This window comes from Emydura macquarii, unplaced genomic scaffold (genome assembly GCF_026122565.2).
Source record: "Emydura macquarii macquarii isolate MOO-44397 ecotype Brisbane River unplaced genomic scaffold, CSIRO-AGI_Emac_v2 contig_554, whole genome shotgun sequence".
In the NCBI taxonomy this organism is placed as follows: Eukaryota; Metazoa; Chordata; order Testudines; family Chelidae; genus Emydura; species Emydura macquarii.
In genome coordinates, this window is record NW_027130691.1 from 4981941 (window position 1) to 4996332 (window position 14392).

Consider the following 14392-nt stretch of genomic DNA (forward strand, 5'->3'; position numbering starts at 1 on the left):
AATGAGGAAGTCTCCTCTACACTAAGTGTCAAACCGCTCCCTGGGGAGAGTGTTGCAGCTGAGAAACTTTTTCCTATCTTCAGGGGGTAGTGAAATTACCAATTTTATTGCTTGAGAATCTCTAAAACTTAACACCCAACACACAACTCTGCATGCAACCCCTCTCTGGGCGAAGAAGCACAAAGGCAAACATGTCAGATCCCCCCTGTAACTCTAACTGAGGAAATGCCGATGTATAACCTATTCACAGTAAGGTACAAGAATAAGAAGGTTAATTAGTTTTGGGTAACTTTGTTACTCTGAAGGGTCTCATGTTTATTCTCCATAAATAACAAAAGCAGTGTAAAAAAATCCAACTGTAAAAGTGATATTCCTGAGACCTGAAGGTAGTGGGAGTATAGTGGGGAGAAAAGGTTATACCCAATCTGGCTAGAAAGCCATGACACACAATGAAGTAGCATTTGCATAGCTTTACTTACCAAAATAGTATCTAGATATACATTATTTTTTAAATGCAAGCAACAGTGGCTGTTTGGCAACACCCCTCCTGCTTTTAAAAACCAGCCTGAGGTAACATTCAGAACTTTTGTTTTTTTTTTGCTTAACTTTAGACTTGTGCCTAAGACGTTCCCCCCGTGGAAATGAATGTTTATGCCAAGGCTGTTACAAGATGTCAGTCCTTTCCTTTGTCCTCTGATCAGTGACGTTAAGCCTATATTAATAGGAGGAAGTTAGTGTTCACGTTTTAATTGTGGCGAACAGATGTAAGCATTTCTTTTGACCATACCTGTAGCAGGGACTTCCACTGCTGTTTGTTTTTGTTTTTAAATGCTACTGTGATTTAAGTTAAAGCCAGTACTCCATAGTCAAAACTAACCAACAAACTCTTACACTCGCTAAAAGACTACTGCTCTGTTAGACGGACGGAGCGATGCCTTCTGCAACTGCGGCACATTCCTTGGCCAGCCGGAAGTGACTTTTCTTTGTTTGTGCACAGCCCCAATCAGTAACTTCTTGCAGAGAACCTCTCATTCATTTTTCCCCAGTTATGTGGGTGTAACTTAATAAGCTGTTTTCATTTCTGCAGTGACGTACTGGCGGGGGGCCAGGCCCACGGGCGCCGGGCCGGCCCTTCATGACGCACAGGGGATGCAGGAGACTCTTGAGGGCACAGAGCTCCTGCGCCCTCTGCCTGTCGTGAAGGGCTGGCCCGGAGCACACTCACCCACCGCTGCAGCCCCACAGCCTGGCACTGGCTCAGATGGGGCAGCCTCACCCCCCGGCCTGAAGTGTGTGGGACAGGCAGGCCCTTCAAGCCACACGGGGGGGGGGGGGAGAAGCACAGGAGCAAAAGTGGGAGCAGCCGCCCTTCAGCCTCCAGTGCCCCCCCCACTCCTCCCATCATGAAGAGCTGACCTGGCCCCCCCCCCTGAGCTGGTGCTGGGCTGGAGCAGTGGGTAAGTGTGTGTGTGTGTGGGGGGGGGCGCCGGGCCACCCCTTTGCACTGGGTGGAGGAGGCAGGAGACTGAGGGAAGCTGCTCCTGCGACCCCCCCCCCCTTCCCGCACATAGGGAAGGGCTGGCTTGGCTCCCCCTCCCCCTCCCGGCCAGGGGTGAGGCTGCCCTCCCACCTGAGCCAGCGCCAGGCTGCAGGAGTCAGGGTGGGGGGGGGGTGTGTGCAGGACTGGCCCTTCGTTCCAGGTGTGGGGGCGCCCTAGGCTCTGAGGGCTGCCCCTCAGCACCTCCCCCCCCCAGTGTCGTGAAAGGCTGGCCCAGCCCCCCCTCCCCAGGCCGGGGTGTGTGGCCGCCCCCGTCCGAGCGGGCACCAGGCTGCGGGGCTGCAGTGGGGGAGGTGAGCACCGGGTAAGTGCCGAGATTGGTGGGGCGGCAGAGCCAAGCCTGCATTTGCACCCCCTTCCCGGGGCACCTGTGGGGATCCCGCCTGCCCTACAGGTGGGCGTGAGATGAGGGGGCACAAATTTAGGCTTGCGCCCCCCCTCCCCCGGGTGCCGGAGATCCTCTGTACGCCACTGCTCTTCTGGGGTCTGTCATGGCAAAAGGAGTAGTGAAGACCGAATGCAACTGTGACACATTCTCTGTACCGATGACTCAGTGTAGACACGAGCCGGAAGCTGCGAGAGCCTGGCATGTTAACAGGAACGCCGTGTAAACGGGACTAAGAAAGCTTTGATTAATACATAAAACAGGCCCTTTAACAGGCCTAATAGAGGGATCACACCCATACTGGAGTGAACCATTTACATAGCTTCCCCCCCCTTACAAAAAATACAAAAACCCTTACCCAGAACTAGTTACATTCCTTTCAAAAGATCCCCACAACATAGAGCAAAGTTCTCTAGCAGGTTCCATGGCAAAGTGCGTGGTTTGCACCCCCCCGCCCATCGTGTCAGAGTGGCGTGTATTGATTGTCAATAGCCCGGATGTGGCCCCGGCCCGGGGAATCCAGCTCGTAGTCGGAGTCGCGGGCTGCATCGCTGCGGTGAAGGCTGTTGGCCAGTTCTTCGGAGGGCGGCACAAGGTGGAAGATCTGCTCTGCCTGAGAACTGTGGTCGTCTGCCGCGTGTATGCGGGGGCAGCTGGCGCGGGACAGGCTGAGTTCGGAGCTCCAGGTAGGGATGGAGAACGGGAGCAAGATGGCATTGCTTGAGCCTGGACCTGCCGTGAGAGGGGAGAAATCCAAGGTGGTAAAGGTGCTGGGTTAAGTTTCCTTGGCTGTGGGACGCAAGCTTTCTCGTCTCCTTCCTAAGCACCTGTCCCTTAGGATGCTGCATGTTCCCAGCCCGTTGTGTAAGGCCTGGGCGGGGTGGGTGGCACTAAGAAACAGAACTAGAGAGAGTTCCCCTTTCCAACCTCCCTCGGGCTGACTCCTGCTGGATCGGCCAAGGCAGCAGGGCCTGGTCCAGAGAGTTGCTCTGTACTAAAGCGCTGGCTGCAGAGGGAGACTGCCCAGCCTGGGAGGAGAGCAGCCTTCGTAACTGGCTGTTGGGGGGGTACTCGCTGTAGAGGAGAGAACTGTGCTCCCAGGGCAGGGGGCTGGACGTCAGGCACACACTGCCTTGGGGCACATTACAAATCCCCCTCAGGCTTAACTGGAGTGTCTGTGCCCCCGAAAGCCTCGTGGGCCGCTCCTGCTCATCCACCTCGGCAGAGCAGCTGAAGCCGCAGGCCGCAGCTCAAGAGCCTGGAGCGGGTGTTGCCCATCTGCCGCGCTCCGCCTCTGTTCACACGCTCCCAGCAAAGGGTTTTTTCAGCACCCCTAGGACGGCCTGTTCTGAATCACAGCTGTGAGCCGGTGATGGGAAACGGGCTGGGCAGCGGTTAGGGCAGCTTCCCTTTTAGAAAGGGGAAACAAAAAGCTTGAAAGTCACCTTGTCTCTCTGCACGGGCACTTCCTGCTGTTAACGCAGGCCCCAGCCCCCTGCACCTGTCCGTCCAATCACGCGGCTAGCAGCCTACTGCTGTTCACACCTATAAATGCCCCCACACTGCCCCTCACGGACCAGCTGTAGGGATGCTCCGTCCCAGCCCTTGGTGCTGGTCCTAATGTCTAGATAGTAGCAGCTCTGCTCCTGTGGTGGTAGATCCCAGCGTTCCCCAGGGGCTGGAGTAACCTAGCTGCCTAGGACCCACCCTTTTCAGCAGGCCTGGCCCTGCCTTTCTTCTACTTGCACAGGGCCCATCTGCCTCCCCGCTACCTCTTGAGGCCTGAATTAACTCCTGCTTTAGTTCAGTCCAACCCCCTCTTTCCCTGCACATTAGTATTCCTGGTGCCAGCGCTGGATGCTCCAGCACATACAAGGTCCTTGCTCATTCAAGTTGGCCCCACGCCACGTCATGGTAAAGAGCACAGTGCTCCCTTGTTCTCCATCTCCACTGGAGACAGAACAAGGCCTAGCTGGCTTCGATGCTAGGAAAGCCTGTCTGCCTGTACGGCTAGTGAAGTACTGGAGCAGGTTACCCGGGGAGGCTGAGGAATCCCTGTTCCTGGAGGTGGTTCAGAGCAGGTTGGACAAGCGGCTGTCAGGGATGGTCCAGGTTGACTTGGTCCTGCCACAGGGCAGGAGCCTGGACTAGATGAGCTCTCCAGATCCCTTCCAGCCTGCCCTGTCTGTGAGTCCAGGCTCTGCTGGCTGATGTCTTAAGAAGGTTTCAGCCAGGCCCTGTTCCCTGGCTTTTCAACTGTACTTAGAGGAGGGAAGTTCGATACACGGGGCTGACCTGAGCCGCCCCCAGCTTTCCTTCCCTTGCAGCGTGCACTGCTGCCCCTCTGCCCCACCCTCAGCGGACGCTCCAGCTCTTGATCATCAGGCACCTGAATGAAAAGGGCGGGGGCTCCTTGTTTTATCCCATCGCAAACCCTGAGAGGCCGGGGGCGGGGGTGTCTCAAAGCCGCACGGCAGGCGGGGGTCAGCAGAGCCGCCCACCTGCCTCCACAGCAACTCCAGGAGGAAGGTCTCCAGAATTACCCACTTTGAACTGCACGAAGTTCAATGGTTCAAATCCTTGCTACTCTGCACCTCCAGCGGGGTGGTGTGGCCCCTACGACCCTGTGCGCTGAGCAGGGGGAAGAGGGCTGCATCCAGCACCACAGGGGCCTGGCTTCTCTTTACACACAGCTGTGAACGATTGGCTGGCTGCCTTCAGCTGGGGCCGGCCCCAGGGCCCCTGCCGCAGGCTGCCCTGAGAGGCAGGCCCTTAACTGTGTTTCTCCGCTACACGGAGTGAGCCGAAGCAGTGCTGCCGTGTGAATAACCCTGCTGTAATTACTGCCTAGGCAGTGCAATTAAAGGGTAACAATGAAAGGTGCTGCACCTCCTCTGAACAGCAGCTAAGCCTTTCCCAGGGGGGGGAGGGGGCAGAAGCATCTTTCACAAGTTGCTGTAAATCAGCAGAGGCCAGGGGCAGCCCACGGCACCTGATCCTCCTCCCTTCTAGCCTGAGCTGAACCACTTCTCTGAGTGCAGAGCCCAGCGGCTGTAACCTCAGCACAGCAGGAGGGGGGGGCCTGGTGCTGGAGTCCTGCTGGCGTGGCCTGTCCCTGTGTAACAGCAGAGCTGTGTTGGACAGAGTGCGGGGGGGGGGAATAGATTTTTGTCCCTGTAACCACCCTGGCGCCCAGGCTATTAATCTGGCAGCTAGGACAAGCCTGGGAGGGGCTGCCACAGCCAGGCACGGCGCGTGTGGGGCTGGTTCAGTAATTCAGTTCGGTGGTGCCACAATGACCAGACCCGAGTGTAGGTGGTCCAAGCTGAAATGGGGGCTGAGGCCAGAGAGCCTGGGGGTGTAGAGAGGAGGGGGCTGACACCGTTTGAGCGTCGTTGCTCAAAGCTGGGGGGGCAGTGGCTGCCCCAGAGCCAGGGAGGGGTGGGGGCAGCCCCCCTCTGCTGGGGAGAGACCCGAACGTTTCCCTGGGGGAGGGACCCACCGTGCGAAGGAGGGATGACCACCACGTAGCTGGAGAGCTTGACGTCGCAGGCCGTGCCGCACTCCAGCGGGATGGGGCAGCGCTGGAAGTGGTGCAGCATGTCCTCGATGGAGGGGAAGCGCAGGTGCTGCACGCGGCACTGCCCCCGCTCCGTCAGGGAGAGCCGCAGGTGCTGCAAGGGAGACGGGCGTGTTATAGAGCTGCTGGGGTGGGGGGGGGGGGGGTGAAGCTGGGGCTAATGGCCGGTGGCCAGCGGCTGGCAGGGCCATGGTAATGGGCCCACAGTCAGCAGACCTGAGCCCCAGCTGCATTCCCAAGAGCAGCTCCCTTTAGCCAAACAACCGCTTTACAACACCCTGCTTTTCTTTCCGCCCCAGGTGAGGGTCAGGCGGCTTTCCTGCGTGCTGCAGAGCCCCAGGAGCCAAGGGCCATGTCTCCCCAGGGGCTCCTAGCCGGGACGGTTTCTGCAGGGGGCCTGTTCCTGTGTTGAGAGCCTCCACAGGCACTCAGGGGCCCAGGCGAGGACTGAAAATCGCCCTGCCCCGCAGAGGTGGGTGTCAGGCACCCCCAGACGTACGAGAGCCGTAGCCGGCTGGAGCCAGCTGTTCACAGCTAAATAGAAGCCTTAAGCTATGTCTACACTGACAGCGGCAAATTCCCTGCCATCAGACCGAGTGATCCGGTTCGCTCGAGCGGCAGTGAAGACCTGCTCAACCGATCGGGAAGTCGATCTAATAAAATCACCTCCCCAAAACCTGTAGCGCTGCATCGCTGAGTCTGTGTTTTCTGGTGCGCTACATGGAAGTTACAAAGTCGACAGGAGCGATGCAAGCTACTGTGCGTAACTCCCGGCCACCGAATTTCACCGGCAGTGCGGGTGCAGGGAGCAGGGGCTGGCTGGGATGGGGCCCAGTCCCTTGCTGAAAGCCGGCAGGCTGTGTGTGGAGGGGTCAGATGTCCGGCACGTCAACCAGAGGGTGGCAGCCCTGGGAGGAAAAGCAGGGCTGGCTGGATTTCTTCCCCCCACCGCCCCTGGCCCTACCTTTGCTCTTCCTTGAAAATTGAAGGTGAGGACGTATTCGCCCCGGCGGGTCTCGCTCTGTCGAACGAGGAAAACCCCATGGCCGTCCAGCCCCTGCAGCTGAACCAGCTGGGCGGCTTTCACGCGGGAGATGGGGCCGTGGAACCAGGGGTGGGACAAGAGGAACTGGTCGGTTTTCTGGCAAGCCGGCTCTGGCAGCCCGCTGTGCATAGCGCCTGGGGGAGGGAGAACACGTTAGAGCCAGCGTGGCAGGCGCGGAGGGAGCCCGGCTGCCCCCCCCCCCGGGAAAGCCCTACACTCACCCCTTTGCTAGAACCCCAGTGGCTCCAGCCAGGCCCCACCCCAGCGGGACCTGTCCCGTGGTGGGAGAAGCACCTTGAAATCCCCACGCAGCAGGCTCAGGCTTTGGTGCTTTCTGGAAAGCAGCCGGTCAAACAGCAGCAGTTCGACCTGCCCCACTGCAGGCCGGGGGAACAGGCGTGGCCCTGATGCCAACGATTGGGCTGGTGCTAGGTCTGGGATTGCCCTGCTCCTTGGGGCCGACGCCCCTCACCCTGACGGAGTGGACGCAGCGGCCTGGCTCAGCTGCCCTCTCCCACGGCTACTGTCTGCCCTGTATTCATGGGAGGTGGGGCACGTGCTCCCCCAGACAGACGCTAGGTTTGGTGAAGGACGGGCTTTGTTTGAATCAGTCGCTCGCCACTTCTGCTTTAGGGCGAGCGTGACTGACTGCAGGTCAGGTGCCCAAGGCACGGTCCCGGCCTGCGGCAGTAGCACGGTGGAAGATGTGAGCGCATGAAACTCAGCCTCCAAACGCTCAGTAAAACCCGCGTTTCCTGCCAACTCAGCCTGACACGATGGCAACCCTAGTTCCTCTGAGCAGCAAACCTGAGCGACAGCCTGACGTTTCCGTGGTGGAGTAGGGGAAAAAAATTCAGCTCGCTCCAGGCTGCAGTCCTCTCCCCCCCCGGCTGCCCAAAGCGGTTCTGGAGGCTACACTTAGTGCCTGTAATTACTGGGTTTGCATGTTAATTTCTGGGCTGGACCGAGGTGTGCGAATCAGAGCTGCAGGCCAGGCCCTCCCGGCTCAGTGCCCCCAGGAGAGGAGACGGCCACTTGCCCCGTGCTGTGAATCGGCTTTGTGGGGCCGCGCCTGCTGCGCGTCTCTGGCCGTGCCAGGCGAGCTGCGCACAAAATCCGGCTCTCCAGGGCTGTGAGCTTTGCTCCTGTCCCAGGGCGTTTAACGGTGCTGGATCAGGCCCCCTGCGCTAGTCATGGGGTAATTCTGCGCTAGGCTAGTGCTCCAGTTGCTGCCCTGGGCTGGTTCTTCCTCAGGTGCTGTCCAACCTGAGCCCTTGGCTGGGCTTCCAGGGGAGTGGGGGGGGGGGCACCGGCAGGGCCCTGGTATCAAGGGGCAGCAGGACGGGAGCCAGTTGCTCGGGGAGCCCCAGGACGGCTGTGGACTGGTACGGGCCCAGCTGCTTCCCCCGCCGCCCACTCTGCTAGGGCAGAGGAGGGTTGGCGTGTGAGCTGGGGCCTTTCGAACACATGTGACCCCCTCCAGGCCTGCGACTACAGCGCCTGGCGCCCTTTCAATGGGACGAGGCAGCTCGGGGGGGGGGTGAGTTAAGCCCCCAGGAGAGGCCACAGCCCAGGCAACAGCTGAAACGTTACCTTCAACAGGCAGATGGAGCCTGCCGCTCCGGGGGGGGGGGGGGGGGGGGGGGGGGCCGAGCTGTGGGGCACCGTGCCCACAACAGGGCATCAGGGCCATGCCTGCTCCAGCACCAGCACAGCCCTGCTGCAGCTGGGGGGGGGGGGGTGTCAGTGGGCTTGGCTCTCAGCACTGATCAGTGCATTTTTAGCTACACCAAACCGTCTGTGGTCACTGGCCCACCGCCGTTTACACAGGACTAAGGCCACTTCGAAGGGACCCTATGGACCATGCGGCCGGAGAACCCCACCGCGCCTTCCTGCAGCCACCCGCTACGGCTGCGGGAGCTAAAGAATCGGTCACTAGGCCACCTCTATCGCCGCTCTCATTAGCAACACAGTCAGAGCACACACCCAGCACAGCTAGCCCAAAGTGGGGTCTGACCCTGCCCCACCAGAATGTACTGGGGGCTGGGGGGCAAATTCAGGAAGCGTTTTGTGCCCATTTCCACAGGGCAATCAGTGACAGGCTCCCGCCCTGCTGGGTTTCTACCCTGCATGAAGTTAACACATGATCTGAGCTGCCGCCTTGGGTGGCCCTTAGAAGGACTCAGCGCCCCCCCCCCTCCCCCCGGGTTCTAGTCTGCTGAAGCCGCTGGGTGATCTGGGGTGAGTCACTTCCCCACCGTGCGCCTGTTCCCCCTCCTGCCCCTTGTTTGACCTGTCGCTTTCGAGTGTAAATTGTGCGGGGGCAGGGACTGTCTCACTCTGGGTTTGTGCAGCTCCTAGCACACGGGGGCATTGATTTGTGGCTGGGGGCCTCTCACTGCCCCAATAATAAATAATGTGTTGTCGGTATCAGCATGGTTGGGGGAACAGTGGCCGCTGTGGTGCCACATTGCCTGCAGGGGGCATGTGAACAGGCCCCCCCCCCCCCCCCCCCCCCCCCCACACACACACACAAACCCTTTCCAGCCAGTCTGACAGAGAGACAAGTCACCTGAAGGTAGGCTGACGTTGTGCTGGTACAAAGTGCGCCTTTCTAGTCTTCGCCATCCCTTACTTTTATCCTGGAGCCACAGGAACCTTGAGGAACTGTGAGAACCCCCCCACCAGGGGCTCCTCTCCCACGCAGGGAACTCACCTTGGGGAAGGGAGTCGGTGCTGCTGGTTGCGGGGCTCCCCACGGTGTCAGAGTGCTGGCCTGAGAGCAGCTCAACGTCGGTTCCCTCAGACCTGCCAGGGAGAAACAGGAAGGCTGTCGCTGCCGAAGCCAGGTAGAGAACCGGCTGCTCTGCTCGGCCCCCCCGGGCGAGAAACACAGCTTCCTTTGTGCAGCTGTGCCAGGAAGACAGAGACTAACTGGACGGGAACGTGACTGCTCAAATGCAGCCCAGAACGCAGGGCTTGTGTGGCCGTGAAATGCTGGGAACTTCCACGTGTTTGTGGGAGTTAAAAAAATAAAAATTGGATGGAAACAAGTTTCTAGCTGCTTCCGTGCTGCAGCACAACAGGGTCCTAGTGCAGGCATGGCCCCCCCCCCCCCCCCGCCCAAGTGACACCTCCGCCACGCACAGTGACTGCAGGGCCACGGGCCAGCCTGCCCCAAGGAAACACTGCAGAGCCAGGAGAATCCCAGGTCAGCCCTGCAACTCCCAGGCAAGCGTCACGGGCCTGACTGGTAACACAGGGGAGGGAGCATGGTGGGATTTTATTACGCACACATGCTGGCCCTAGGGCTACGCTGTGAGATAGGACACCTGGGTTCTAGTCCTGAATCTGATGGAGACGTCTGACCGTGGGCGGGGCGCAGCCCCGTGTGCTGCCTCAGTTCCCCCATCTGACTCTACCTGCGTGAAGGTCCTTCAGGGGATAGACAGGGATGCTTGGGAGGAGAAACGACGCTATCGCTCACCTCCCTGGAGCGCCCCACAGGGAGCTGCCTGGCCAGCCACAGCACACTGCCAGCCCACATCACCGTAGAGCAAGACAAGGCTGAGGTCCACGGGGTTAACCGGCTGCAGCTGCCAACTCCAGCTGCCAAGGTGCTGCACAGAGGTTGACCCCCGTGCAATGGGGCAGCTGCGCAGGCCCCTGTGGCTTGGAGCAGATGCTGCAACCAGCCCGTGTTCAAGGGGGGCAGGTTCTCCTGCTGCTGGGTGGGGCTCTGTAGGACGGGGCTGACGAGCACCCAGGAGCCCCGCTCCTCTGGGCACAGCTGCGAGGCGACCAGGAGCCAGAGCCGGCAGTCGGCAGCCGCTGCCCTGGAACCGCATCAGCCCTCAAGCGTCCCCAAAACACATGGGGGGGGGGGGGAAAGACCTTAGGGACCCCTGCAGGGGTGCGGTGCCCTCCCTGAATTGCGCTAGCTGACCCCTGCCCAGACCGCACCCTATTTTTCCACTAGGGGGTGTTCACAGTCCCCCCACAAGGACCCCCATAGCAGCGACCCTCCCCCTGTGCCGCAGATCTCTCCCCCCGCCCCAGACAGCCCCCGCCACGGCTCCAGCAGCCGCTGGCACTGGGGTGGATTTCTACCGCAGCAGCCAGGGCACGCGCCGGCTCTGCATCTGGAGCGACGAGCCCCCAGCGTCTCCACCTGGAGCCCCAGCCTGCCAGGGGCTGCGAGGCCAGGCTGAGGGCGCTGCCTGCCAGCTGTCGGCTCCGGGCTTCCTCTCCCTGTCGGTCAGAGAGCAGCACACACAGAACCCCCCTCTCACCCCCCCCCCCCCGGCAACAGGATCTGCTGCAGCTGCGGCTCCGGGGGGCTGATGCGCCCGGTGCATTCGATCCCTAGGTTCTGACAAGTGCTAGGCCCTAGGGGCGGGAGGGGGGGGGCCCAGGCCCGATGGCTGGAGCAATCCGTGCATCAGTAGGGCCGGAGCCAAATCGAGGAGCGCCGGCTTCCCGGCACCTGGGCAGGAAACAGGCCCTACTTCATGGACCGGAGGAGCCCGGCAGGGCCGTGGGAGCAGAGCGCTCCGTAAAGCACAACGGGCTCGGCCCTGACACGCCGCAAGGGATTTCAATAACAGGAAGCGCCGGGCGATAGCCGGGCCTAGAGGCCAGCCAGGGCTTCCTCCCCAGGCTGTGCCAGCCTGGCCAGGCCCACAAGAGGGTAGGGCCTGGCCATCCAAGCTGGGATCCCGAGCCGCTGGCTCCCCCTCGCCAGACAGGCGGCCCCTTTGCTGAGAGGAGGCTGGGGACCACCCAGGTGGAGCATGACAGGGGGCCCCACCAGGCCCTGCTGACTCCTTGTTTGAGGCCAGGGGCCAAATGACTCCCCCCTGTAATTCCTGAGCCCAGGCGAGTTACGCCAGGGATGCGTCCAGCCCAGGCTACCTCCTGGGATCCCACTTCCCCTGCAGCTGGTGGGCAGGCCGGGGCAAAGCCTCCGCCCTCAACCAACAGCATGGCCCCGGCTGGTGTCTCAGGGCAGGGGGAGTCCAGTGGGGCGAGCACGGCATGGGAAACCGCCAGCCCCACCTCCCTGGCCGAGCGGGGCGGCTGCGGCCCACTGCAGCCTGAGGGGTGGGATTTGGGCGTGGGGGAAGCAGAGCCCATGAGGGGAGATGGGGCCCCTGTGCGGCGGGACAGGAGTGGACCCAGCTGGCAGGGGAGATATTCTGCCGCACCCCGCCTCGTGGAACCCAGGGGCCTGCCCCCTTGCTGGCAGCACCCACCGCGCCTCCTGCACCACGTCTGCCGCTACCCCGGCAGTGTGCTCCAGAGAGTGCAGGCCGGGGCCTGCCCGCCGCCCGGGGAAGGGAGTCACTCGCTCTGCCCTCCCCTTGGTGCCAGCTGGGGGCGAGGAATCTGCATCCCCAGCCAGCCCGCCTGGCTCCTGGCAGCTGTTCAGAACAGCTGGCTGCGGCCGCTCGTTAAAGGGCCGGCTGCCAGGACTGGCTTGGCTGGCACTCGGGGAATCCCTGCCCGCCCGGGGGCAGGCTCCGAGCCGCAGTTGCAGGAGAGTCTCCAGGGCAGGGGCGTTTCCATCCAAAGCGCAGCCGGACCCGAGGCGCTCGCAGCTGGCACTGGGCCTTTCCCCTTGCCCGAGGGCTGACGGCCGATTGCCATGGAACCAGCAGGGTTCTTGCCCAGATTTCCTGCCCCTCCTGCAGCTGGCAAGCGGCCTGGCCTCCACCGGGAGGTTTCCGGGACCCCGCATAGCGCCGGGGAGTTCAGGGCTCTGCCGCACATGGTGGATGGCTGGGGGCAGGTTCTGTGGCTACCTGACTCCCCGGATCTGCCCCTGCAGAGTCTCTGGAAATGCCGGCCCAGAGAGCTGCCGGCTGCTCCCCTTCGCATGGAGACCCCATGGCAGGGCCCACATGGCTCAGGCCGTGGGACAGCTGTGCCGGGGCTTGGGCTACCTGGCACACGGGTTAGCTCTGTGTGGGAAAGAAACAACACGGCCCCCCCCCCCCCCTCCGGAGTCTCAGGCTGGGGCTGAGATCCTGGGAGGGAATTGTAGCCATCACGTGTGTCACCTGAATGAGGCATCAACCAGCGGCTTTCAAAGCACGCGCCTGACCGGCCGGCCCTAGCGTGACCCTTACCCGTGCGTCACACACGCTTTGATTTCGGCTGTCCAGGAGCTCAGCTGCTGCTCGTCCGTGGCCTCGAAGATGATGTCTGTGCAGTTATTCACCTAGACAGGAGCGAAAGGCGGGTCTGTGATGGACGCCTCTTGGTGTGGAGGCATAGCACAAAAACGCAGCTACCCTGGCCAGGCCGGGTCTCCGCAGCCCACCCCGCAGGAGCGGGGATTTCCGCTTGGATGCTGAGAACCAGCTACAGCATCGCTTCCTTGGCAGCCTCTCCCCGCAGCCCCTGGGAGTTCCCGCTCTGTTCTTCCCTCCCCCCCCCAGATGTGCAGGCGTCTCCCAAGGAAATGATTCACGACCTCCGCCGGGGTGGAAGGAAAGGAAGGAAACTTGCGGAGCAGGCTGCGGGGGTGGGGAGAGCTGGCCACTTCCTAGAGGAACTTGGGGCAGGTCTACGCTGCCGGCAAAATTCGGCGGCGCTCGATGGGAGTTTGGCCAGCCATGCACAATGGCTTGCGTAACTCCAGTCGACTTTGTGACTTCCCTTTAGCGCGCCGTCCCCACCACGCTGCGCTGACGGGACCCGCGTTCCCATCGACGCAGCGCGATGCTTTTTCTGGAGATGGTTTTAGTAGATCGACTTCCAGATCCACTGAGCGGGTCTCAATCAATCGGGGGAAAGAATCGAGCTGATGGCGGCGAACTGAACAGAGCCTGGGACACGTTATGGCCCCATATATCACCTGGCCCTAACTGGGCCCCCATGTCTGGGCGGCACAAGTGACTGCTCAGATTTTTGGCCCTACAATCAGGGAACGGAGGAGTCTCAGTCCCTCCCTGTGGCCACGGGTGCCGGCTCTCTGACCTGTAGCCACTGCTTTTGTGGGTGTGGGGCAGGACGTGCCAGCCCCCAGAAGGAGAGGACGGAGAAGGGGGCCAGGCAGCGGATTGGCATGAGGTGCAGAACAGATGGGGGGGGGAGGAGGATGTGTGCTTTGCATACGGCAACCCCGGCCCAGACAGGGGCCCGAAGCCCGTCTTAACTCCCCCGCATGGAAGTTACACTCTGGGAGCCTTGGGCTCAGGATGGGAAACCTCTCCAGCAAGAACTGGAGCAACTAGGAGCGAGGGCTGCCTCCGCCTGGGCCCGCAGCGACACGGGCACAGCCCCGGGCCTGGCGCGTGCACCCAAGGGAGGGTATGCTCGGGACAGCCCAGCCCCGGGGTCGGCAGCTGGGCAGGCGAGAAGGGGACGACCAGTGACCCGGTCGTGCGCTGAGGGCAAAGCGACCAGGGCGGGCAGCAGCCTGAAGGAAACGCCCAGCCCAAGGCACTGGGGCCCCACCCTGCGCGGGCGGAAGAGAAACCGGCAGCTGGCTCCAGCCGACCCGTGCTGGGTGAGGAGAAGGAAACCCCCCAGCCCGGCTCTGCTCGGCCCGCACCCGAACATCCCCTCCAGCATCCACCTGCAACGTGACGAGGGACAAGGCTGGGCCCGCAGGGGGAGCCCCAGAGCCCAGGGTCGCTGGCCGGGACGCGCCCCAGAGCTGGCTCCACCGCCGGGGCCTGTGGGCTCTACACCTCGGCCGGGCCCCTCAGTGCTAGCAGGACTAGAGCTGGGGGTGCGGCCAGCTCTCAGGGCGAGCAGCCGGCCCAGGCTGGCGCAGGGTGCGGGGTCGGCCCTGGAAAGTGCCCTGCTGCCCCA

At 61.9% G+C, this 14392-nt stretch overlaps 1 protein-coding gene across 4 annotated transcripts in view; it reads right to left on the reverse strand.

Annotated features, from left to right (window-relative positions):
* Nucleotides 1-1622: 1622 nt before the first annotated feature.
* The window catches only part of SH2B3 (SH2B adaptor protein 3), an 83029-nt gene continuing 70259 nt past the window's right edge, over nt 1623-14392 (reverse strand). For 3 of the 4 annotated variants that reach the window (XM_067539534.1, XM_067539535.1, XM_067539536.1), the window contains exons 4-8: nt 12700-12791; nt 9285-9376; nt 6488-6702; nt 5446-5617; nt 1623-2675 (exon numbers count right to left, since the gene is read on the reverse strand). In XM_067539534.1, coding sequence (XP_067395635.1) covers nt 2407-2675; nt 5446-5617; nt 6488-6702; nt 9285-9376; nt 12700-12791 — 840 coding nt within the window. In that variant the 3' untranslated portion in view covers nt 1623-2406. The remainder of the gene's footprint in view (nt 2676-5445; nt 5618-6487; nt 6703-9284; nt 9377-12699; nt 12792-14392) is intronic. The other variant, XM_067539537.1, reaches the window with a different exon arrangement.